Here is a 24,978-nt window from a genome sequence, read left to right as displayed (position 1 = left end):
AATCCAGTCCGCTTCCTTGTCGACATGGTGCACCCGAACTGCCCAGTCATCATTGCATATGGCTCTTATCTGGATCACTAGCGAAAGGAGGACTTGTTAATCCATTAATAAGAGATACAGCTAGGTGTTGAAAGAATGATTCAAAATGTTGATGGCTGATTTTTCGGAGCATGAGTTTTTTGATGTTTTTTTGTTTTTGGTTAGGGGGTCTTAGAATGATTTATTATCTGTTAGTCAACATGTTAGTGGTCAGATATATTTGGCACTAAATCAGGTCAAGGGTTTATATTCCTATTTTTTAGTTTTTCTGTTGTTCTCTTGATATTATTTAAAGTTGTGTACTGTGTCTCTTTTTTGAAACAGAGAGAGAAATAAAAATCAGCACTACAAGTCTTTTGCTTATCTTTCAATATTTTTTTTTTATTTCTTTCTTTACCAACAGTTGTGGTATCAGAGCTATACAAAGAAAGAAAGCCCCAAAAGTAACCAGGTTTCGGTCCTCTCTTTTTCTCAAGCACGGGAAAGAGAAAAGTAAAAAAAAAAAAGGGGGGGATTTGAGTGGTGAGAGACATGAACCAGCAGAGAGGTGAAGAAAACCCCAAATTGAAAGGAAGCCATGGCAAGCAACGGAACTAGCTCAGCAGCACAGCCCTTAATTCCAATCTTCAAAGGTGAAAAATATCATCTTTGGAGTCTCAAAATGGAGACATTGTTCAAGTCTCAAGAGCTATGGGACTTGGTGGAGAATGGGTATGAAGAACCGAATCCAGCACCTGTCGAACCTGACCAGTGATTGAGAGAAAATCGCAAGAAGGATGCAAAGGCCTTACTGCTCATCCAATCAGCATTGGAGGATGAAATATTTCCTCGAATTTCAGTAGCTTCTACCTCCAAACAGGCATGGGAGATTTTGAAGCAAGAATATTTGGGTGACAAGAAGGTAATTACTGTAAAATTACAAACTCTTCGTCGTGATTTTGAGACTCTAATTATGAAAGAAAAAGAATCTGTGCAAGAATTCTTATCTAGGGTGTCTGGGATTGTCAATCAAATGAAGTCTTATGGTGAAAATTTAAGTAATGAAATTGTTGTGAGTAAGGTGTTAAGGAGTCTGAGCTCAAAATTTGATTATATTGTTGCTGCAATTGAAGAGACTAAGGACCTATCCACTTATACTTTTGATGAAATGATGAGTTCTTTGTTAGCACATGAAGCTAGACTTGGCAGGTCCCATGAAAAGTCTGAGGAAAAGGCCTTTCAGGTGAAGGGGGAGTCTTCTAAGGGAAAAATAGAAAACTCAGCAGTTCATGGCAGAGGCAGAAATGGATTTTGTGGACGAGGTCGTGGTAGCAACAGAGGTAGAGGTCAATTTGGAGAACCATGCCAATACAAAAGCTCAATTCAATGCAGGTATTGCAACAAACCGGGCCACAAAGAAGCTAATTGTTGGACCAAACAGAGAGAAGAACAAAAGCAAGCAAATTTTACAGAGAAGATTGAAGAGGAGAGCTGGTTGTTCATGGCTCATTCACCAATTCATAATGATGCCAACAGTAAAGATGTATGGTTTTTAGACAGTGGATGCTCCAACCACATGTCTGGAACCAAATCATTGTTCAAAGAGCTTGATGAGTCACAAAAGGGTGAGGTTCGACTTGGAGATGACAAGCAGATGAAAGTTGAAGGAAAAGGTACAATTGCCATTAAATCTGTGCAAGGTGATGTTAAACTCCTCTATGATGTACAATTTGTGCCTAGTTTAGCTCATAACTTATTGAGTGTTGGACAATTGATGACTAGTGAATATTCTATTGTATTTGATGGTGATCCATGTATTATTCATGACAAAAAATCTGGTCAGACCATAGCAACTATCCATATGACACAAAATAGGATATTTCCTTTTGATGTTTCAAATGTAGTGGGTAATGCCTTAGTTGTTAAGAGAGATAATGAGGCTAATTTGTGGCATTTACGTTATAGGCATTTGCATTTGAATGGTTTGAAACTTCTGAGTCAGAAAGAAATGGTTGTTGGCTTACCGAAAATTGGTGAACTTATTTTCTGTGAAGGATGTGTTTATGGAAAGCAAAATAGGCGGTCATTTCCTATTGGAAAATCATGGAGGGCATCTGATTGTCTTGAACTTGTGCATGCTGATTTGTGTGGGCCTATGAAAACAGAGTCACTTGGTGGAAGTCACTATTTTCTGTTGTTTACAGATGATTATAGTCGTATAAGCTGGGTTTATTTCTTGAAATTCAAATCTGAAACTTTTGAGAATTTCAAGAAATTTAAGGCATTGGTGGAATAGCAAAGTGGGAGAAGCATAAAAGCACTTCAAACTGATCGTGGCGGTGAATTCTTATCTAATGATTTCACTATTTTTTGTGATGAAAATGGCATTCGCAGGGAACTAACAACACCATACACACCAGAATAGAATGGTGTCACGGAGTGAAAAAATCGGACGGTGGTAGAAATGGCCAGAAGCTTGCTGAAAGCAAAAGAACTTCCAGACCAATTTTGGGGAGAAGCAGTTGCAACAGCAGTATATCTCCTGAACATCTCACCAACAAAGGCAGTTCTGAATCAAACACCTTATGAAGCTTGGATGGGTAAGAAGCCTCGGGTAAGCCACTTAAAAGTTTTTGGTTGTGTAGCATATGCTTTGGTTAATTTTCGTTCTAAGCTTGATGAAAAATCTGAGAAATGCATTTTCATTGGCTATAGTCCTCATTCCAAAGCATATCGTCTATATAATCCTATAAGTGGCAAAGTGATAATTAGCAGGGATGTAGTGTTCAATGAAGAAGCAGTTTTGAAGTGGAATTCTGACAAAGAAGGCATAAAAAATCAAGTGTTAGGAGATTTTGAAGTAGAACAACCAGCAAGTTTAACCCCTTCATCACCCACAAGTTCAGCTCCTTCCTCACCCGGTGATAACAATGCTACAAATTCTACTAGTTCAGATTCTCTAGCATCCAGTCCCTCCACCAACAACAGTGAAACATCACCAAGAAAATTCAGATCTCTTAGAGAAATTTATGAGTCATGTGATTTTGCCTTTTTAGTCACTGACCCAACTTCTTTTGAAGAAGCTGCAGAACAACCTACCTGGCAGATTGCTATGACAGAGGAGATGCAAGCCATTAAAAAAAATTCAACATGGGAGCTAGTTGATATTCCAGAAGGAAAGAATGTTGTAGGGCTGAAGTGGGTGTTCCGAACAAAGTATAATGCTGATGGAAGCATCCAAAAGCACAAAGCTCGACTTGTGGCGAAAGGATACTCACAACAACAAGGTATAGATTTTGAAGAAATTTTTTCTCCTGTTGCTCGTTTTGAAACTGTGAGAATTATTTTGGCATTGGCTGCTCAACTACAATTACCAATGTATCAATTTGATGTGAAGTCCGCTTTTTTGAATGGTGAGTTAGAAGAAGAAGTGTATGTTTCACAACCTCCAGGCTTTGTTATCAGTGGTAATGAAAACAAAGTCTACAGGTTAAGAAAAGCTCTCTACGGACTAAAACAAGCTCCTCGGGCTTGGTATAGCAAGATTAATTCATTTTTCCATGATAAGGAATTCATTAGAAGTGAAAATGAACCCACTCTTTACTTGAAGAAGCAAGGTAATGAAGATTTTTTGGTGGTTTGCCTTTATGTGGATGATATGATTTATATGGGTTCCTCAAAGTCCTTAATTGATGATTTTAAGTGTTGTATGTGGAGAAATTTTGAGATGACAGATTTGGGCATGTTGCAGTATTTTTTGGGACTAGAGGTCATGCAAAGTGATAATGGATTTTTTGTATGCCAAAAGAAATATGCTGCAGATCTTTTGAAGAAATTTAATATGGCAAATTGTGAAGTGGCAGCCACACCAATGAACATCAATGAAAAACTACAACGTGAAGATGGGACCGAGAAAGCCAATCAAACGCTGTTCAGAAGCTTAGTTGGTGATTTAAACTACTTGACACACACTAGACCTGACATTGCTTTCTCTGTGAGTGTTGTGTCCAGATTTATGCATAGCCCTACGAAACAACACTTTGGAGCAGCAAAAAGAATTCTTCGTTATGTTGCAGGAACTCTGAATTATGGTATTTGGTATTGTAAAGTGCCAAATTTCAGATTAATTGGTTTCACCGGCCCAGGCAGGATGTTTAGATGATCAGAAAAGCACTTCCGGCAATATTTTCAGCTTTGGTTCTGGAGCAGTAACATGGAGTTCAAAGAAGCAAGAAACAGTAGCTCTGTCATCATCTGAAGCAGAGTATGCAGCAACAACTTCAGCAGCACGACAAGCTTTATAGCTCAGAAAACTTCTTGAAGATTTCAGTCTTGAGCAAAAGGAAGCTACTGAAATATTCTGTGATAATCAGTCCACTATTGCAATGGCAAAGAATCCTGCTTTTCATGGCAGAACTAAGCATATTGATGTACATCATCACTTCATTCGAAAGCTAGTAACTGATGGTAAAATAGTGTTGAAATTTTGCAGTACTAATGAGCAAACAGCTGATGTTTTTACAAAATCACTTTCCCAGGCCAAGCATCAGTTCTTCAGATCACAGTTGGGAGTATGTGATTTCGAATCAAGGGGCAGTGTTGAAAGAATGATTCAAAATGTTGATGGCTGATTTTTCGGAGCATGAGTTTTTTGATGTTTTTTTGTTTTTTGTTAGGGGGTCTTAGAATGATTTATTATCTGTTAGTCAACATGTTAGTGGTCAGATATATTTGGCACTAAATCAGGTCAAGGGTTTATGTTTCTATTTTTTAGTTTTTCTGTTGTTCTCTTGATATTATTTAAATTTGTGTACTGTGTTTCTTTTTTGAAACAGAGAGAGAAATAAAAATCAGCACTACAAGTCTTTTGCTTATCTTTCAATATTTTTTTTTATTTCTTTCTTTACCAACACTAGGGAATTGTCTGCCTCTACCAGAAGCCTTGAAATCCCAAGAACTTTAGCCAGTTTCAACCCCTTTAAAATACCCCATAACTAGCAGCTAACGGCTAATAGATACCCAGATTGGCACCATACCCCTTATACCACCTCCCTTGACTATCTCGCAAAACACCCCTGTAGCAGTAAAACCACCAACTCTCCTAGAACCATTTGAATTCAGCTTAAACATCCATCAGGTGGGGGATACCAGCAAACTGAAGCATCAACTCGCATAACTTGTTGCTTATAATTCTGTTTCACCTCATCTGCCGCCTTCTGAAAACTATGCCCACTTTCAATAATATTGATTAAATCAATTTAAATTCGTCTTATCTAAAATGATTTGTAACAATATTAAAAATTTCTTGAATCCAAAGAAGCTAAATAATTGAGAATTAACCCAATATTAAATATGACACGATTCAAATTTAATCCATGTAAATTTATTTGAATAACAAAAGTTTTAATTTAAATATTATTTTTTGAAAGACAAATTAAATATTTAATTTCCAACTTGAGGGAAAATATTATGACAGTATCCTGCTCTGTGGTTGGAATATAATAAATTTTTAATCTGACGAAGAGTCTTGCGCTAAAATGGAAATCATTAAACAGCAAAATTGGAGTAAAAAGACCTACATTATGGCAATTACTTAGATGATGAGTTAAGTTGACTTCTTCATTCAGAGGTTGGATTTGAATAGTAAGAACTTACCTAAATAGCATCTTCACCCTATTATGATCAAAGCCAAAGTCAAGATCAAGATATAATATATATCAACTAAAGAATTTTTGAAGCATTAATCAAATAAATTCAATCGCATGACTTTCGATTCTTTAATTAATAAAATATTAAGAAAATTCACTTATTAATTAGATTAATTTTGAGTTATTAAAATCTTAAACTCTAACTTAATACTATCAAATAGCAATTTTCTTAAGAGTAATGACATTCAGGGAAAAAAAAATAATATATATTGAAAACTGGATTCCAAGAAACTTGCAAATGAGATTAATTTAGCTGGTAAGATTCATTCAACACTTTCATTAATTTGAGAGTTTGAGTCTTATCAATTATCTTTTTTGATAGGCAATATGTAAACTCTATTGTAACGTGAAAAAATAATAATTTTTCATAAAAGCTAATGATTTAGTTAATTGAGGCTGGGAAGATGCTTAGAAAAATTCTTGGTGCAAGAATTTGATGTTGGTCAAGCTGTGGAAATATCAAATATTCTCAAAAATTTTCCTTAGAAACTCTAATGCATGCAAGCCAAAAAAACAACTAACTAAATTAAATTTCAATTCGGAAACCGAGTAAAAGTAATCTAGAAAGATTAAGATTCTTTGTGACTTGCTAGAACTGACTTGGTCCTCCTATGACTATTCGCATGAAGATTCAATTTCCTAGATTAACGTCGGTGCACAACATTAATTCATTCTTTTTGAGGCATTGCTTCCCATTTGTGGGGAGTATGAATTGGATTATTTTGGTAAAAGTGAATTTAATTTGATTATTTTTATCAATAATTTTAAAAAATTTTATTTTTTAATTATTAATTTGATTAATTTTAATTTAATAATTAAATTTTCATTAATTAATATATTAATTTAAATTATTATTTTTAAATTTTATTAATGATATTTAGCTTGTAATTATAATATTTTTATAACAAATTATGTTTATTATTTTTTATAAACAAAAAAATTATAAATATATTTTATTAATAATTAATTAATAATGTAAAATACATAATATATTTTTTCTGCAGTTCAATTATAATCAATAATTAGGCAAATATTTTTTATTTTAATTAAATTCAGCTTTTTTCAATTTTTAATTTAATTCAATTAATATTTTGAATGAATTAAAAACTCAATTAAGTAAAATTTAATTTAATTCGATTCAATTAACTAAATAATCACCCTTAAAAAATAAAATGTCAATCTCTATTTGTAAAGTTATTAAACTACTATCATCTACATCTAGTTACAAAATATACAATATTATATTAAAAGTGTTTGGATCTTTTTATTTTAAGGTTTTAGGTTTATAAATTGGATTGAATATTATATATGGTATCAAATTAAGTCCTACCATGATTTTTAGATAAGATTCACTCAAAAGAATAAAGAAAGTCATGCGTCAAAAAAGGTGGTAATCATAAGAAGGGAGGAAAGTCAAGCGCATGAAAGTAAGTTTTTCAAAGTTGTGCATAGTCCTCGTTAATTTGGGCGGTTCAAGTAAGGCACAAGCTGCTGCATTAATCCTACGGGGAAATTCCAAAGTTGCTTCCCATCATATCAAATTTCTAATTCTGATATTGTTCTTTAGCTACCAAATAACAAATATTTAGTTGAAATAAGAAAATTAATTTCATGGATGCATACTGACCCGTTCGTCTTATTTGTATGACATTCTAATCATATTTTGCTTACCAGTTCAAAATTTTCTGTTGTCTTTGGTTCACATTTGCCCTCTAGATGTTTGTGTTTTGGTCTGTTAGGGAAGAAAATATGTTCATACAAATTTTGCTAGCATTAGTTTTAATAAAACTTCTCTGGTAAAAATGCTTGTTATGCTTTTCAGGGCCTTCTTCCTTTGATAATTTTGAAAATTCGTGTGTTTGAGAGCTAGGTCTATCCAGTCTGGGCTGGTTCTGGTTCCCAGTAAATTTCGGGTTCGGTTCAATTTTTAACAGTTTTAGTTCCAATTCAAAAATTTTTAGTCCACGAATAATTCTGTTTAAACTGAACCACTGGTTTTGATCCTGCTTCGGCTTAGAGCCAACTGAAGAGAACCGAAACTGGCAATTTATAGCTGGTCCGATTTTGATTTAGATCCTTAAATTATTGACCCAAAACAATTCTAAATTTGATTCAAACCAATTTTGATTAAACCAGCCCTTGACTGGGTCTAGTCTGAGCAATTCTGTTTATTGTACTTCTTAATGCGACAATTGCGCTTAGGGTTGTTTTTCTCTTTCTACTTCTTGCACTTTTAAATAAGAAAATTACTTGATTACATACAAAGCATTACATTAAAAAAACACTTGAGCACAAAGCATTACTTTATTTTTTTTTTTGAGAATACAAATACTACTATTCTTGATGTCGACCCGAGCAAAGAAAAGAGGAGGAAAATCTTGATCTTGACCAAAGACTATACGTGTTTATATATATTGGAGAGTGCGCATATACATAGGAAAAGAGAGGTATAGTTTGCCATTAATGAACAAAATGCATACTTTTCAATTTGTCTTCTATTTCTTGGCTTTAAATTTGTTATGTACCCCAAGTGCAGCAGCTGCGGATGGAAGCACCAGGACAAAGCATAGCAACCGTGTTAAAGGCATTATTGGTGCTATTATAGATGAGAGTTCTCGTATTGGTAAGGAAGAAAGATTAGCTATGGAAATTGCAGCGGAGGATTTCTATAGCCACAGTAAACAAAGTTTGACTCTGCATATACATGACTCTCAAGGGGATCCCATCAGAGCAGCTCTAGCAGGTAAGCAAGCATTATTTTTAGTAGAATTGGATAAATACTTGCAATATGATAAACTAAAGCAAGCTCTTGTATTTGCATATACAGCTAAGGAACTTATTGACACACAAGAAGTGGAAGCCATTCTAGGATTGCAGACTTGGGAAGAGGTGTCAGTAATTGCTGACACCAGCAATCAAAGTCAGGTTCCAATTCTTTCTTTTGCTGACACTATTCCAAAATGGGCAGCAAAGAAATGGCCTTTCCTACTCCAAGCTTCACCAAACAAATACGATCAAATGAAAGCCGTTGCTGCAATTGTTCAGTCATGGAATTGGCATCAAGTAACTGTATTATATGAAGATTCTATGGCAGGTGGAGTCATACCGTATCTCTATGATGCCCTGAGAGAAGTAGGTGCAGACATCAGGCAAATTATAAGCCTTTCTCCTTTTGCTGCTGCTTCTTCCTTGTCTGAAGATCTTGAAGCTCTTCAGAGAGAGCAGTTTAGAGTCTTTATTGTTCATGCTTCCTTATCATTGGCTGCACGCCTATTTGAAATAGCTAACAAATTGAAGATGATGGAACAGGACTATGTATGGATCACTACAGATCCCATTACAAGCCTTGTCCATTCAATTAATGCCTCTATCATCAATTCAATGCAAGGAATTGTAGGAGTCAAAAGCTATTTCCCTGAAACAGGGCAATGTTTTAAGGATTTTTACAAAAGATTTCGCAGAAGATTTAGCACACAACATCCTGAAGAGGATAACAATGAGCCAGGAATTTTTGCAGTGCAGGCCTATGATGCTCTCCGGACAATGGCTCTAGCAATCAATGAAACTAATTTTGGGGGCCAAGAATTGCTTACCAAATATCATGACTTATCTGGAAAAATTCAGTTCATCAACCAGGAAGTGGCTCCAAAATATACATTTGAGATCATCAATATAATGGGAAAGAGTTACAGAGAACTTGGGTTTTGGTCAAATGGCTTTGGCTTCTCCAAGACCATTGGTAAAGGTGCTAATTACACCTCTTCAATGAATGATTACCATGTTTTATGGCCAGGGGGACCTCGGGATACACCAAGAGGATGGACTATACGAACAAGCGACAACCCACTAAGAATCGGTGTCCCTACAATGTCAGGCTACACAGAATATGTGAATGTGCAACAAGATCGCTTGGGAAATAATTTATCTTTCACTGGCTTCGCAATTGATGTCTTCCATGCTACACTAGAACGCTTGCCATTCTGTTTGCCGTACAAGTTCGTTCCATTTAATGGAAATTCTTACAATGAGCTGGTGAAGCAGATTCATCTAAAGGTATGACACGAACTTGGTCATTCTGCTCAGGTTCTTGTGATCCTTATTTATTTGGGGAAATTGGATTTTATCTTTTTCTGCACTAATCTTCTAAACTACAATCATCTTCTATAATTACAAATAATTTTGTGAAAAATCTGAGACTAATCACTATATTTGGAACTTTAATTCCATGCTGCCAGAATTTTGATGCAGTAGTTGGAGACGTGTCAATATTTTCCAACAGATATAAGCATGCAGAATTTACTCATCCCTACACTGAAACAGGATTGATGCTGATAGTTCCCACTCGATCAACATCCTGCAGTGCATGGTTATTCATGAAGCCCTTCACAAAATCTATGTGGGTGCTAATTGCAGCCATAAATATCTATAATGGTTTTGTTGTTTGGTTGATAGAGAGAAATCACTGCAATGACCTCAGAGGCTCCCTGCTAAATCAAATAGGAGTCTTGCTTTGGTTATCCTTCACCACTCTTTTCTCCTTGACTGGTAAGAAGAACTATTTTTCTTTTATTTTCCTTGCCAAAGCATTTAAGAAAATATAACCGACTAATGTTATTTCATGTAGGGGAAAAATTACACAGCAATCTATCAAGAATGTCAATGGTAGTGTGGTTGTTTGTGGCACTGGTCATAACACAGACTTACACAGCAAACCTTGCTAGTGTGCTCACCGTCCAGAGGCTTGAACCTATAGAACTAAATAACAGTGCAAAAGTTGGATATTGTACTGGTTCCTATATCAAAGATTATTTGGTTGATGTTTTAGGTTACGATCAAAACAGGTTGCGGACTTATTCCTCAATAGATGCATATGCTCAAGCCCTCAAGAACAAGGAAATTGCTGCTGCTTTTCTTGAAGCTCCTTTGGCCAAAGTGTTCTTGGCAAAATACTGCAAGGGCTTTGTGAAAGTTGGGCCAACATACAAAGTTGGAGGTTTTGGATTTGTAATATCTCTTTCCTTCCTTGAAGAATCCAAGTTATTGCACTACTTGCTATATAAAACCTTGCAAGAAAACTAATTAAGCATTTCTGATTTCTGCTTCAGGCATTTCCGCGAGGATCTCCATTATTAGCCAGCATGAATGAAGCTCTACTGAAGGTATCAGAAAGTGGAAAGCTACTAGAGCTAGAGAACAGCATGGTTCCATCAAACCAGTGCAGGGACAGGGATATCGATTTGGATGATGAAAATCCCAGCCTTGGCCCCAGCTGCTTTCGAATACTCTTTATATTAACTGGAGCTACATCAACACTTGCTCTTGTCTCCTACGTTTTGCTTAAAGCTAATTCTATGCTGAAACACAAATCAATATGGAGACTGATGTTGGCTGTAATGAAACACTGGCGCTTTCAAAAGAAGCATTTCACTAGAAGAGTAAGCAATGCTGAAATCCATGGAAATTCCCCTCCAGATGCATTACACCCAGTTTAGATATCAAATTTAAAAAAAAAAAAAAAATTCCACTTTGTACATTATGAATTTTATTTAGCACTATGTACAAAGTTAAAACAGGTGTATATATCTAAAATAATGATAATAATCATACACTGACCTTATTAAGAATTATGTTTTCCTTTTTCCTTTGTGATGGAAATATATGGGCAACTCAAAGAAAACTAAGTTTCAGGATCCTGAACCATTAACTAGCATTCAAGGCTTAGTTTTTCTGGTTTAAGAAGTTGGATTTAGGAATATTACAGAATACTCCCAGTGAACATATAAGTAATGCTCTCTTCTTTACAGAAAAGTGAATCCTCCTTATAATATAGAAAGTAGATCTCATATAATTATGAGAAATAGTATACCGAATACACTTAATAATCATTCCATATCAACATGCTTGCTTTCCGGTACCCATTTTTTTTATACCCATTACTAGCAGGTTTAAACACCAAAGAGCTAGGGCCTTTGAAGGAAGCATATAAGTGAAGAGAAATCAGAGAATGATTCAGGCTGCAAATCAAACGAGTTGAGCTCTGGTAACCTCAACCTCTGCTCATTTCTTCATAATGAGATTCAGCTTAGCATTTTCGATTGGTTCATTCAGTGAACACAAATTAAATTCAACCCTGGCTTATTTTGGAAGAGTTTGGGTAAATGATAGTGGTCAATTACTAGAGGTCCACAGTCAGCTTTCATTCATTAAGGGTCAGTGCAGTAAACTCTTTATATCAATTATTTACAATTAACAATTAGACTGTTGAAGTATCAGTCAAATTATAAAATTATTACTAATATAAAATTTGGAGTGGAAGTACTCAAGCAACAATTCATGAATTTCAAAAAAGAAAGAAAAAAAAATTACAATTTTTCAAAAAAAAAAAAACAAAAGGTGAAAACATTAATAAAATAATCAAATCATTATTAAGCTCTCCTTAACCCTCAGTCAAGCCTATCCCATTTCCATGTATCCAACACTTGCACAACCTCAATCCAACCCCAAAACACCTGCTTTCTAATTTCTATGGCCCCACCAAAATATTTATATCATCAGCAAAAAATAAGCCATTTTAATCATTAAAAATTAATAAAATAAAGAAAAATATCAAACCAACCCAAGAATATTAAAAAAAAAATTGTTGTTGTCGCCACCCTATCTTAGCAATCCAAGTGCCAATGTCAAACTCTCTAATTCCAATCTCACAAGCTTGTCAGGAGCCCCACTCTAAAGAGACACATCACGTGATATCCCAGGTGAGCACCAGATCAAATCAATGGCACCGTAGCTTCTCATCCACTAGTCTACTACCCTCCTTTTCTGTTTTCTCAGTTCATGAGAAGCTCCTCCTTGTCCGCATGCTGCATATGGTTTGCTGCTGCTCCATTGCTGTTATTGTTGTTGTTTCTGTTCATCTCCTTAAGGTTTTGTTGATGATACACTTGCTGTAGTCTCTCTATTTCCTTCTTCAATGCCTCTTGGTGAGCTGCCATAAATTGGAGACGGATACAACAGGAAAAAGGGTAAAAAAAAAAAAAAAAAACAATAATAGTGAAGTTAAACATAAATTGGTAGTTAGTATTGCATATCTTACTGTGTGTTGGGATTCCCATTAATTAAGTGGAAAACAGTTTTCACAAAGAAATCATATATATATATATATATATATATATATATATATATATATATATATATATAGTTCATAACATCAAACAAGGTGACAAAAATCTTGATTATTTATTCAAATTTGCAATAATGAATTTCTCTTACCATCTTTGAAAATCTTTTCTTGAGCCAAAGCAGCAATCCTTTGCTTTAGAGCACTATTATCAACATTCAAAACCAACCTTTGATGGTCCAGAAATGCTACTCTTGGTGACAATGCGGACACTTCCGTCTTCAATTTACATAAATTAAACAATTTTCATTAAAAATTAATTATTTTACGTAAATTTATCTTCAAAATTATAAAACAATACATAGTAAACATACCAACATTTGTATGATATTATCTTATAGAAATATCAAGCAATATATAAATATTTCGATATGTAAGTGATTGAAAAGAAGCTAAAATAATTAATGTACCTGCAATGTCGTGACGCTAAGTTCAAGCTCTGAAATGTATTGCAACTTCCTCACTCTTGACCTTTGAGCAGATTGACGATTTGCCAAGATTCTGATAATATAAGATTGAATTTTCAACCATAAATATAATGGTAATATCAAATAAAAAAACATTACAACGTTTTACATTAGGATTTTGCTGAATTGTTATCCACATGCAACCCTACATAACCCATAATTAGACTTCTCACTAAGAAAGAATTATCAAGTTTAAGAATTTTACTACGAAGGTTAATTACCTCTTAACCCTCTTAGGATCAATAATGATAGGGTCACCATTAGAAGATGTGAGAGGCTGTTGTGTTGGTGGTTCTTGCTTGCATGAGCTCTCCACCTCCCCGGGCTCAGCCTTGGCCAGTTGCTGCTGCTCATTTTTTTGTTGATGTTGATGATATTGTTGATCTAACCCCACCATTGGTTTCTCATCATTGTTGCTGTTCTGATCGGACGGCGTTGATGGGTTCGACGAGGATGGTGGTATGGACAACGACATGTTGTCGGAGAACATGGACATGAGCTGCTCGTCGTCTAGCCTGTCGAACCCATGATTGCCGGAGATGAAGGCATTCGGGGAATTATGATTATTATATTTATTATAATTGATGTTGTTGTTATTTGTCTGTTCATTGCAGTCTTCGGCCAATGGCGTTGCACTTATCTCGAGAAATGCGATGGAATCGCTTATAGAACGGCGGTGGACGCCGCGTCTGGCGGACGTGAAGTCCAAGAATTCATCAACCCAGGAGGGTTGACGGGTGTCAACAACAACGGCGGCTGCAGCGGTGGCGCTGGTGTGAGTATTGGAGAGATAGTTAGACATTGTTTGATGAGGAAAAGGAGGCCAATTTGGAGTGATAATAGGTATTTTGGGAGGTAATTGAGCCATGCTATACTCTCAAAACCTTAAAAGCACAGGTAGATAGATAAAACTGTGTGTGTGTACATATATATAAATGTAGAGCAGGATAATATGGGGAAAAAAAAAATCAATATCCAACAACTGAAAACAGACCAAAGAAGGCAAAGGATATAACAATCTAAAAATGATTTGGAAAAATCATCGGCTCCTTAAAAAACTGAGTAGCTAGGATACATTGAGAAAAGAACTAACTATAACTAATACCAAGAAAAGAATGTAATGATAGAAAAGCTTGGAGATATAAACTAATACCACTCTAAATATGGAAGAAATGAAGGAGATATGAACTATGTGAGAGAAGCAAAGCACTGGCAAGAAAACGACATCATGATGGGTTTAGTTACATGCCTTCATTTTCCTTTCTCTGAAATTTTTTTTTATTGGGTAAAAAGAAATTTTTTTTTAAAGGTCCAGAGGTGTGAGAGGTGGAACGGAAGAAGGATGGTGGTGCCGGTGCTGGTGGGTCACATGGGGGGGGTGGATTAGGGACAGCTAGAAACAGCTGGGATATTGGAGAGTCGATGGTTTTACTGGAAAGTCGCCAGTAGTAGTAGTTTAATTATAAGTAGAGGAATCAGCCAGTTCCACCACGTGCAGAGGTGACCCCTCTTCTTGGCATCAACACATTCTACATACTATATAGTTTATTCACTAAAGTTTTGGATATGTTATTCTATCTTCTGTCTTTGTTCTTCTGTGTGTACGCCTTCATAACCTGATGATTTCCATTGTGGAGGATGTAGGATTTAAGGGAGTATGAGCTGTGAAATAAAGGAAACAATAGCAAGAATCATGTCCTCCTTCCCCATGTGAACTGTTGGTAAGAGCCCACCTTTCTTCGCTTTGTCCCTAAATCAGACTCACATGGAGAGGGTATGTATCCCTTTTTGCCTCTCTCTTAATGCATAGAGGTTTCTTGGTAGCTTCTATCATCTCTCATATGTTGGCATGTTTATGCTTTTATTATAAATCAAATTAAAGTACTTAGACAGTATGATTATTGATTAGTGAAAAGATGTTATGTACCCTTGCTTATGTGAAAGTTTGTCATAAACAAATGTCATTTCGATGCCCTTATTAATTTCTTATGTAATAATAATAATAATAATCAGCACTTGATAGATTTAATTACACTTTGCTCAATAAATTTTAGAAATATTATAGCTTTATATATATATATATATATATATATATATATATATATATATATATATATATATATATATTGTAACCATATAAATATATTAATTTTTCCCAGACTTCTTACCCTTTTGTCATCCCTACAAAGGCATTGTTGCAGTTTGCACGTGGAGGATAAATGGAAAGGGCCTACTGACTAAGGCTACTTGTGTGTTTTTTGAGATAATAGCATGAATAAAGGACCAAAAAGAGAATGCTTTAACTCATTACTATAAAGAGGCAGGCACCTCTTTCCACAGTTCCATCCATTTTCAAACTGTGTCTCTCACTTTACAAAAGACAAGTGTTCACAATAAAACTAAATGGACCATGTTCTATTACTCAATTTTCTTGCTTTTATCAGATTCAACTGGTTGATCAAATTACTCAACACAAATACGAACAGAAGCATGTTACAGGCCACTTCTGAGTTTAACCTTTCCAAGCTCCTACTTCAGTGATGAATTCTAAACCTGAGGCTGAACCATTCGCTTGAAAAACAATACCAGTCCCAAGTGATCAAGTGTCTGCAACACTTGCCATGTAGAACACAGTTATTTGTACATGTCAGAAATGACTGTTATATAATTCAGAAACGAAGCAGAAACGGACGAAACGGACATTATATGCATTATTCAATATTCATGGCTCAGTCGACTAATTACAAATACAGAAGCTTACTATTTCAATGTTTGCCAACTTGAATATATATTTCTATTCCTTTCTTATTATTGCTTTATGTGCATACATGCTGGACAATTGAGCAGCAGAGCTCACGCCCAAGATTTATGTTTGATGACCAAATTGAGCCACGTTACTTTCAATTTCCCTGATGTCCATTTTATATACCATTGCTCTTAGGATCTGCTCCATGTGAAAAATGGGATTTGAGTCCAATCCAACACTGGTAATAATCACGATCCACAAATGGGGACTCAACTGCCCACAGGCAGATTCTGGGGATTAAACATGATTCAAACATGAAAGCCATTGTATCGGTGATTTTATATGGGACTGCATCATTCCCGCGTCCAATGGTAGTCTGTGAAGCAAATACAGTGTTTTTAGATCATGACAGTTTGCTGAATTGTTAGACAGTTAAACATTTTGAAATGCAGCAGTGTATGGACATTGAAATGAGAGATACTTCTTAAAATTTATACTAATCACACAAAAGAAACTATTGATTTAGATTAGCACCACACCCCAAGAAAATCATTTAGCAATATGAGGTTTCTACTGAATTCATCCATCGTCTGAGAACCTGAAGGAAGAAAGAGCCCCAATAAAAAATGACTGCAATTAGTGAATGAAGCTATCTAAAAGACTTCTACCTCATATGTCTTCGTATCAGGACCATGTGGAGTCATGCAGCTATGAAGACTTGCACCACCTGGGAGGAAACCATCAGCTTTTGCCTGAAAATGAAGCACAGAGAAGAACAATATGAATCAAGTCTCCCTCTGTCAGCAATATTTTAAGCATTGGCATAGAGAAATCTCAAGAAGCCATATAATTGGAAAAATGTTTTGCCTTTTCAGTACCCCCCAAAATCCATCTGACTGATATCATCATCATGGTTACAGGTCTAAACTCTAAATTATCAATTGTCTATGCCCATATAATTAAGTAATAGCTAAAATGTATATTGTACAATATTCTGTGCATTAGTAAATTAACTTTAAAACCCAAATGGTAATTTAGGTATGACTCTCCATAACAATATTTGCATAAAATTCTTTCAAGAACCGAAACCCAAATAGAACCAAACCGTAACCTAAAGTACTGAAGAAATGAACTGAAACCGGAACCAAAATATCAAAGAACTGAACCAAACTGACATTGCAAATTCAGTTCGGTTTTGTTTCTTAGACAGAAACCAAATTGGAACTGCACACCCCAAGGCTTGATTATAATAAATGAGAACAGTAGTTCACCTCGTATGCACCATAAATCAGGCCCATAAATTCACTCATACAATTGCGATGGTAATATGGAGGTCGGAAAGTATGCTCGGCAACCAACCACCGGGGAGGAAAAATGACAAAATCAAGCAATGCCACTCCAGGCTTATCAGTTGGTGCTGTCAGAACTGGGATAAATTGCAGACTTTCAATTAATAGCTGAAGCACTTTTTACACAAAATGATGAAGACTAGGAAAGTGAAAACGTATGGATACCACATCATCTACCTGTGTTTATTGATGGATCACTATGATCAATCAAAACAGTATTATAGGGGCAAAACTTTTTGAGATCATACTGCAGATAAAAATCAGTTGTCAGTTTCAGATCAAACAAGCGCAAAATGTCTATACATCCAACATGTTAAAAACTAGAATTCGTACGTACTACAGTAGTGTGCACTTACTTTATATGGAACATAATTACCATGCCAGGCAACTACATTGAAGGGAGAAAAATCCTGTTTTGCAGTAAATAGTTCTCCACCAAACTTTTGTATGATAGTGTATCCAGGACAAGAACACTCCTCAAACCAGGCCTTGGGAACAAGAAAATCCCTTGAAGCAGCAAGGCCATTAGCACCTAAATACAACAAAATCATATCCACTTTTGTACTCTAAACATATATAATGAGTCTATATTGTTCTCTAGCAACATCTGCATAAGAGATTAGTTACCTATTGGCCCAAGATCAGGAAGCTGAAAATGGGTACCAAAAATCTCAGCAACATAACCACGTGATGGGCCATCTGGCAAATCTACAGCAAAACGGAACCCTTGAGGTAAAACAACAATTTCACCAGGAGAGACTTGCAGCTTTCCACATTCGGTAGTTATCCATAACCCTGTACAACTAGGGAAGAGTATCAGTAATAATATCTCAAGTTTTTAATTCTCAAGCATGTCATGGTAAATAATGCATTACACATGCACAAGGAGAAATTAGAAAAATAAAGTTCCAGTAACACATGAGATATAAGACGCTATCAGATTCTGAGTAAGCAACACAAGTAACTAATGAGGACACAGAAATAGACACATGTGATTTGGAAATTTAATACAGTGTTTGCACACCAAAACACAATAGAAGGTAAAGCTTGCACAAGAATTGAGGAATTTATTAGCAATATCATTTCAACTTGCTTGGGCATGTTATCATGTTAGCATAAGAATTTAGAAATCTTTTGGCATCAAACGCATATAGAAGTATGTTGAGGTGGCTTCAACTTGGCATGTTAACATGCCCAGCCAAGTTGAATCTAAAGCCTTCCAACCCATTTTGATCCTCTTCCTTCAAAATGGCAGCATGTTTGGAAATTAGGCAGCTTTGATTGGGCCTTAGTCAATAAGTCTAATTCCCAACCTCCCATTCTTGTAAGCATGCCAATTTAGCACCAATTCAGCATAAACAAACATCTCAAGGTATGATTCCTACACCTGAATGCAATTGCTACCAATTACAAATTATCTGATAAAATTGAAAATTTTCTCAGAGTTAAGGATTTATGGAACCAATACCCCTTACTAGTATTAGAGCTTTACACACCATAGTCAACAAACTTCTTTTAACAGAAAACAGAACAAGAACATTTAGCTATTTGAACTCCAGACTCCAGAGTCTCAAGAGTTTTAGCCAATGGTAAATTCAATCATTGTCCTCCTACAATTATCCACTACTTCACAAATATACCAATCCATACAAAGGTGACTTTGTTTTATCTATTAAAAACATGAACCAAACAAGAAATCTGTTCACTCTGCACCAATTAAGAACATGCTAATCTTCATTGTTCATACCATATTTCTTAAAAATTTAAACCAAATGTAACGAACTAAAAATTCGCTGTTTAATAGGAAAATCATGACTGCTAAGTCACTCACTTCCTTGCTGGGGAACTATCAAGAAGTCACCATCAGCATTGCAGAAAGCACAGTTGTCCATTGATTTGTTAGCTGTGTACCTACACAAGAATATATATACTGCCTGTTGATATAAAAGCGTGCAGAACCGACATAATTCCATTTATAAACAAAAGATAGTGAACAAACATTTTGGAAAATACCAATTACATGTGAATAGCATATCCATGGCGAAGAAAGGAGCTACCAGCCCCACAAACTGTGTAGAACCCATCAACAAAATCAGTTGGGGAGTCGGGGATATCCACAGGCTTCCACCGTAGCTGAGTAGGCGTTGTACAACTGTTTGTCTTGTCAAATTCGCTCACTATCTTCCCATGACTTGGAACCCGTGGCATAAATGGCTCATGGGTAACCGATGGTTTAATTCGATATAGCCAACTTCCCAAAAAAAAAAAAAAAGAATCACTAAACCAAGCCACGACTAGATTGGATGGGGTTGATCAATCTTGTTCCATAAAGCATCAAATAAAGAGGGAAAGAAAAAAAAAGGGAACCTGCGTTGATTAAGCTTGCGAGGAGAAGTGAAAGAGGACCCAGAGATCTGCTCAGCATAAAGACCATAAGGACACACGAGCGGGCTATTCTGGCCAGCAGGCAAAGCTCCAGGGATGGCCTCAGACTCGAAGCTGTTGGCAAATCCTGATTGGTAATCGCAGTCATCAAAGGGGAAATCACAGCCATCGGATTTTGTGACGACTTGTTGGTGGCGGTGGAAGTTTGTGTTCTCCGTGATTGTTTGAGTATTCTCCATGATTGAGCGAGTAAAGGAAATGGTGAATCTGGTAGGTGTTGATGAGAAAGATATACGGAAGGTGGCGAAGAGAGAAAATGGAGGAGGTGGTGACGTGGCATGAGATAAGTTTAGCGGTACTAGGACAAGTCAGCATCTCCCCTCGAGAGTGGTACTTCATCTAAACACGGAATATGGTAGACGATTATGCCTTTAATCAATAAACTAACTCAAATTACATATATTTTATTTTTAATAAATCTTTATTATGAAACTTTAATTAAGTTGAAAATGTATATATTCAAATGCTGGTATATTATAATGAATAACAAAAAAGAAAAGGATTAGATTTATGAAATATTATTTTTAATATTATGAAATTTAAAATATTTTTTCAATTAAGATATAAACTTATAGTAAAAGATTTTTTTTATTAAATTCGAAACTTAATATTTTTTAAAAGTATAATAATTTAAATTTAAATAATTTTTTTAATATTTTTAAAGATTTTTCTTTTTATTTTTTCGTTGATTTGATAATAATAATAATTTTTTATATATTTTTTATTGATGTTTGATTTAATATTAAATATTATATTAAATCTATCTTAATTGCATTTATCTAATCTAATAAATCGGAGATGAGGTGAAATGGATTAGAGTAGAGAGAGAGAGAGAGAGAGAGAGAGAGAGGTCAAAAGGGGAATGAGCATTAAAAATCGTTTGGTCATAATTGATGTTATTAAATGGAAATGATTCATCCTCTTAAAAAAAAATGGAAATAATTCAAAAAATTAGTGCAATTCCTTATTTATATATATATATATATATATATATATATATATATATATATATATATATATATATATATATATATATATATATATATCTCTCTGAAAGTGCAATTGCTTATATATCTATTTATTACCCTCTCTGTGACATAAAAATAAGCTCAGTTTTTTTTTTTTAATTTATCTTATAATGTAGTACTATTTTTAAGAAGAGACTAATTTATTCAATTTTTTATTGTACACCTATTTAATAGTACCTCAATCAGTAATTATATTCCATTAATCAGCTCATCAACATTTAAACAAACTACTTTTATCACTATTTATCAAATACATTGAAATAAATAATTTTTTTATTCATATACAATACTTCATTGTATAATGTTAGTCAATCCTATTGTTAATTTATTACCTCGGTTATTGTATTAAAAAATTAAATTCTGATTAGTGTGAGTCATGCGGCGTGATGCAAAAAAATTATCTATTAGGATCGTATAAAGTGTACCAAGTAATGCGCAGAAAAAATGATACAGAAAAGATGATACAGTCATATCAGTCTCACTTAAATATCACCTCCTTAGATAGCATTTTCCTAGACATACAATTTATATAATCTTAATAGAATCGAGTCTGTTGATAAGTACAGTCTTTCTATAATATTACTATGGTATTAAGAATTTATGCCACAAATGCATAGATAGACAAGAGTCGCCACTCGAGTAATAACCAGGATATATTCATTGTTTCTTGTAAGGGACATTTGATTGAGACATTAATTTTTGAAGGAACAACCCAAAGGACTTGATTGATATACCCAATTTTTTAATAGGGTCATAAATAATAACTTACTCCTTATAGAGATTTCACAACCGTCATCACCATAACTCAATATCTAAGTTCGGGATACTAGGCACGCAAGGAGAATGTATTAAGTATCCCTTACGCCTAGTATAACCTTTTAATTTGAGTGTCAGCACTTTACTAATGTTTCTAAAAGTCTTATTTATTATTCTTTTATCAAACTTTTTACTTAAAAAATATAATTTCTGAATCTGCACATGCAAGTAATTCAAACAAAAGTTGTTTATAAATAATTTTTATGCATGAGTACTCCCTATCTATGGGGTTGCTAAATTAAATTAAGTGAAATTTACCGAATAACTAAAATTAATATATTATTGACAATTTGATTTTCACATAAGTTCAATTTACAATCAACCATAAGTTTTTAATTAACCTATTTTATTTTTTTACTAAGTTACCCTAAAGATAATTAAACTAAATAATTTATGTACATGTATCATTTATTCTAATAAATACCCAAAGGTTGCAAACAATTACAACCAAAAATATTATTTCTAATATACTAATTTATTTTACAATTTACCAAGTATTTCATTAAATTTAATTGACATGCTAAACATAGGTTAAAATACAAATAAAATTGATTTTAGTAGTTATTGATAAATTCCTATTATTGCTATATATTACATATAAAATTATTATTTTAAGAAAATTTAAGGGGTACATATCTTTTAATTATTACAGTTGTCATTGAAGTAAGCTACTCTTAAATAAGGACATTATTTTCTACTATGGCAAGTTAATCTTTATTTTACTCCCGTTAAACTCCACATAAATTTTACGCAATTATTGCCCTTTTTTGATACTTATCTTCGGTTATTTACCAATTTATTTTTTAAAAATGAAATAAATATTACAATTAAAATTTTAGTTACTTACAATATAGACTTATAGTCGGTCAAAACTATATAATGATCATAGGTCCATCTAACTAATTCTAACACTTTATAATATCATATTACATCATATAAAATATTAAATTAACATGCAAATATAAGTTTCTATCGAAGAACATTAAATTACAAACATATATGTTAATTTCAGATTTTGATAGATTTACAGTGTTTTTGTATTTGAATTTGTAAAATTAGTTTTATATATATATATATATATATATATATATATATATATATATATATATATATATATTATACAAAAATTCTAAAAGCATGAAAAGATATCATATCAAATTATAAATTTATTATCTAGTCTAAAATCTCTATATAATAATTTACAAAAATTATGGTTCACCACTGTTATACATCAAATGTAGATTTTCATTACTTTTTTAAAATTAATGTATCTCACAAACTATAAAAGACATTCATATGAAACTAATGAAAAAGATAGACAAGATCTTGAACTTATTTTTAGAATCAAGAATTGCGAAAAAATATGAAGAATTGAGGGATATATTGGCAACAAAATTTGGTTATCTTAAAAATCGTAGATAAAAGATACCCTAATTTTAAACAGCCATAACTCTCTTAATTCAGAAACTTTTTGTATGATTTTTCAGGCTAAAATCATTAAAATTTCATGAAGAATACAAATATAATTTTTATACAATTTTTAAAGAAACATAATCACATGAAAAATAATAAAAAACATGAAAATAACAAACATATGTAGAGTTGTAAGTTCTCCTCAAATCTATCACATGAACATGAATGTTATGTACATATGAGATTATCTAAATGCATATAAATATGAAATAACAAATATATAACATATTTCTTGAATATTCATAATTTAAAACACATACTTTAAAGAATTTCTAAATGTTTCTTAAAGAAAAATGAAGAAAAAAAGAAGAAGAAAGAAGGAGAGAGATAGAGAAAGTATAACGAACTGAAGAGATTGAATGAGAGTTTTTTTTTTTTTTTATTGTGTTGTTCTCTCTCTCTCTTCTCCCCCCCCCCCCCCTCCTTTGTGTGTCTCTTCTATGAGGTATTTATAGGATTTAAGTAAAAAAATTATATAAAAAGTTTATGTAATTCCTGAAAAAGAAGATTTAAAGAGTCTTGAAAAAGAAAATTTCCGATTTAATTTTTATTTTCTTTAAAAATAAACAAGACTTGTAGGCTTTTATTTATTTAATCAAAATTTCTTATTGCGCCTTGTTGGCCTTAAAGAGTCTAATTATGTCCAATTAGGTTTTTTTTTGTTTTTAATAAAATAAATTTGTAAAATTAAATTTAAATTAAATTAAATTTCATTTAAATTTAATTAAACATTTTTTACTTTTCAAAATTATTTTCTCCAAAAAGCATACCATATATATTATTATATATTTCACAGTTATATAATTTTTTTATTATTACGGTCTCAATACATATGCCTACAAGGTCACACAGATAAGGTCTAAAATTAGTTTCAAGGATCATTAATATAAGGGTATAATAGGGAAAAAAAGGAAAAATTATAATTAAACCATATTAACTATATTTTTTCTTAGTCTATGAGAAAATCAAACTAAGCCTATAAACCATATTAACTATTTTTTTCTTAGACTATGTGAAAATCCTACTAAGCCTATAATTCTGGGACGAAAGGAGCACTAATTTGGCATTTGTTAAATAAAAAATATATTTTTCATCTAATATTTCACAATATTTTATGTAACCTTACAGATTTCTACGTAATATTGATACTTTTTTATATAAAATTAGTAATAAATAAGCATATCTAATGAATATTAATAAATGCCATATTGCACTTATTATAACACTGATTAATTCAATAACTAATATTAAATTACCGATAAGAAACACATAAAGACACGTGACAAAGAGAAGGATCTTTCAGTTTTAATATATTTATAGTGCAATTCAGTTTTAATCTAAAAGAAATATGTAAAAATTGATTCTGATTTATAATAACCTTTTAAAATAATATTTAATATTTTAACTCTAATCAGAATAATTAATATTACCTAACAGCTACTAATATCTTAATTACATAATAATAATAATAATAATAATAATAATAATAATATAAAACATTCTTAAAAAATTTTATAAAAAAAAATAAAAAATTATGCCATTCTAATAAATTTCTTTATTCAATAAATCACTCTATTTATATCTCTCTCTTTGATAAATCTCTCTTTTATTTCTCTAAGTATCTATCTATCCATCTAGGGGTGGCCACGGTTCAGGAATCGCCAGTTACAGTTCCTAAACCGTCGGTTTAGGTTCAATGAAATCATGAACTTGAACCAAACCGCCAGGGGATGGTTTGAAAGACGGTTCCT

The 24,978-nt window shown here is 33.3% G+C and overlaps 3 protein-coding genes across 5 annotated transcripts; 1 reads left to right on the top strand and 2 right to left on the bottom strand.

The window, feature by feature from the left end:
* The first annotated feature begins 7,650 nt into the window (after positions 1-7,650).
* Positions 7,651-11,416, top strand: LOC110667653 (glutamate receptor 2.8). Of its 2 annotated transcripts, XM_058145511.1 has the most exons (6): positions 7,653-8,173; positions 8,263-8,469; positions 8,554-9,779; positions 9,962-10,271; positions 10,351-10,730; positions 10,832-11,416. In XM_058145511.1, the coding sequence occupies exons 2-6, from the start codon at positions 8,370-8,372 to the stop codon at positions 11,216-11,218; spliced, it is 2,403 nt and encodes an 800-aa protein (XP_058001494.1). In that variant the 5' UTR covers positions 7,653-8,173; positions 8,263-8,369; the 3' UTR covers positions 11,219-11,416. The 2 variants fall into 2 exon arrangements, with proteins under 2 accessions (XP_058001493.1, XP_058001494.1); XM_058145510.1 differs by having other exon boundaries at positions 7,651-8,469.
* Positions 11,417-12,101: 685 nt separating this feature from the next.
* LOC110667659 (basic leucine zipper 34-like) lies at positions 12,102-14,962 on the bottom strand. The gene is made up of 4 exons (XM_021828570.2): positions 13,592-14,962; positions 13,314-13,404; positions 12,996-13,122; positions 12,102-12,711 (listed from the first exon to the last, which is right to left on the bottom strand). Exons 1-4 carry the CDS (start codon positions 14,236-14,238, stop codon positions 12,554-12,556), a joined length of 1,023 nt encoding a protein of 340 aa, XP_021684262.2. The 5' UTR covers positions 14,239-14,962; the 3' UTR covers positions 12,102-12,553.
* A 1,097-nt stretch (positions 14,963-16,059) lies between these two features.
* Positions 16,060-20,232, bottom strand: LOC110667742 (homogentisate 1,2-dioxygenase). 2 transcript variants are annotated; one of them, XM_021828703.2, is made up of 9 exons: positions 19,833-20,232; positions 19,486-19,716; positions 19,297-19,376; positions 18,093-18,260; positions 17,822-17,997; positions 17,643-17,712; positions 17,388-17,542; positions 16,785-16,868; positions 16,060-16,714 (listed from the first exon to the last, which is right to left on the bottom strand). In XM_021828703.2, the coding sequence occupies exons 1-9, from the start codon at positions 20,087-20,089 to the stop codon at positions 16,670-16,672; spliced, it is 1,266 nt and encodes a 421-aa protein (XP_021684395.2). In that variant the 5' UTR covers positions 20,090-20,232; the 3' UTR covers positions 16,060-16,669. The 2 variants fall into 2 exon arrangements, with proteins under 2 accessions (XP_021684395.2, XP_021684394.2); XM_021828702.2 differs by having other exon boundaries at positions 16,060-16,492; positions 19,833-20,230.
* Between the last annotated feature and the right edge of the window lie 4,746 nt (positions 20,233-24,978).

Source organism: Hevea brasiliensis, chromosome 4 (assembly GCF_030052815.1).
Source record: "Hevea brasiliensis isolate MT/VB/25A 57/8 chromosome 4, ASM3005281v1, whole genome shotgun sequence".
NCBI classification, from domain to species: Eukaryota; Viridiplantae; Streptophyta; class Magnoliopsida; order Malpighiales; family Euphorbiaceae; genus Hevea; species Hevea brasiliensis.
This window is presented reverse-complemented; position numbering and strand designations above follow the sequence as displayed.

Coding starts and splice junctions, on each gene's coding strand:
- LOC110667653 (XM_058145510.1), top strand. CDS start 8,190: ATGAACAAAATGCATACTTTTCAATTTGTCTTCTATTTCTTGGCTTTA. Junction 9,780..9,961: donor TGAAGCAGATTCATCTAAAG/GTATGACACGAA, acceptor CCATGCTGCCAG/AATTTTGATGCAGTAGTTGG. Junction 10,272..10,350: donor CACTCTTTTCTCCTTGACTG/GTAAGAAGAACT, acceptor TATTTCATGTAG/GGGAAAAATTACACAGCAAT.
- LOC110667659 (XM_021828570.2), bottom strand. CDS start 14,238: ATGGCTCAATTACCTCCCAAAATACCTATTATCACTCCAAATTGGCCT. Junction 13,123..13,313: donor TTAGCGTCACGACATTGCAG/GTACATTAATTA, acceptor TGTAAATTGAAG/ACGGAAGTGTCCGCATTGTC. Junction 12,712..12,995: donor AGAAAAGATTTTCAAAGATG/GTAAGAGAAATT, acceptor AATTTATGGCAG/CTCACCAAGAGGCATTGAAG.
- LOC110667742 (XM_021828702.2), bottom strand. CDS start 20,089: ATGGAGAATACTCAAACAATCACGGAGAACACAAACTTCCACCGCCAC. Junction 16,869..17,387: donor TGATTTATGGTGCATACGAG/GTGAACTACTGT, acceptor CTTCATTTTCAG/GCAAAAGCTGATGGTTTCCT. Junction 16,493..16,784: donor CTGATACGAAGACATATGAG/GTAGAAGTCTTT, acceptor TTTGCTTCACAG/ACTACCATTGGACGCGGGAA.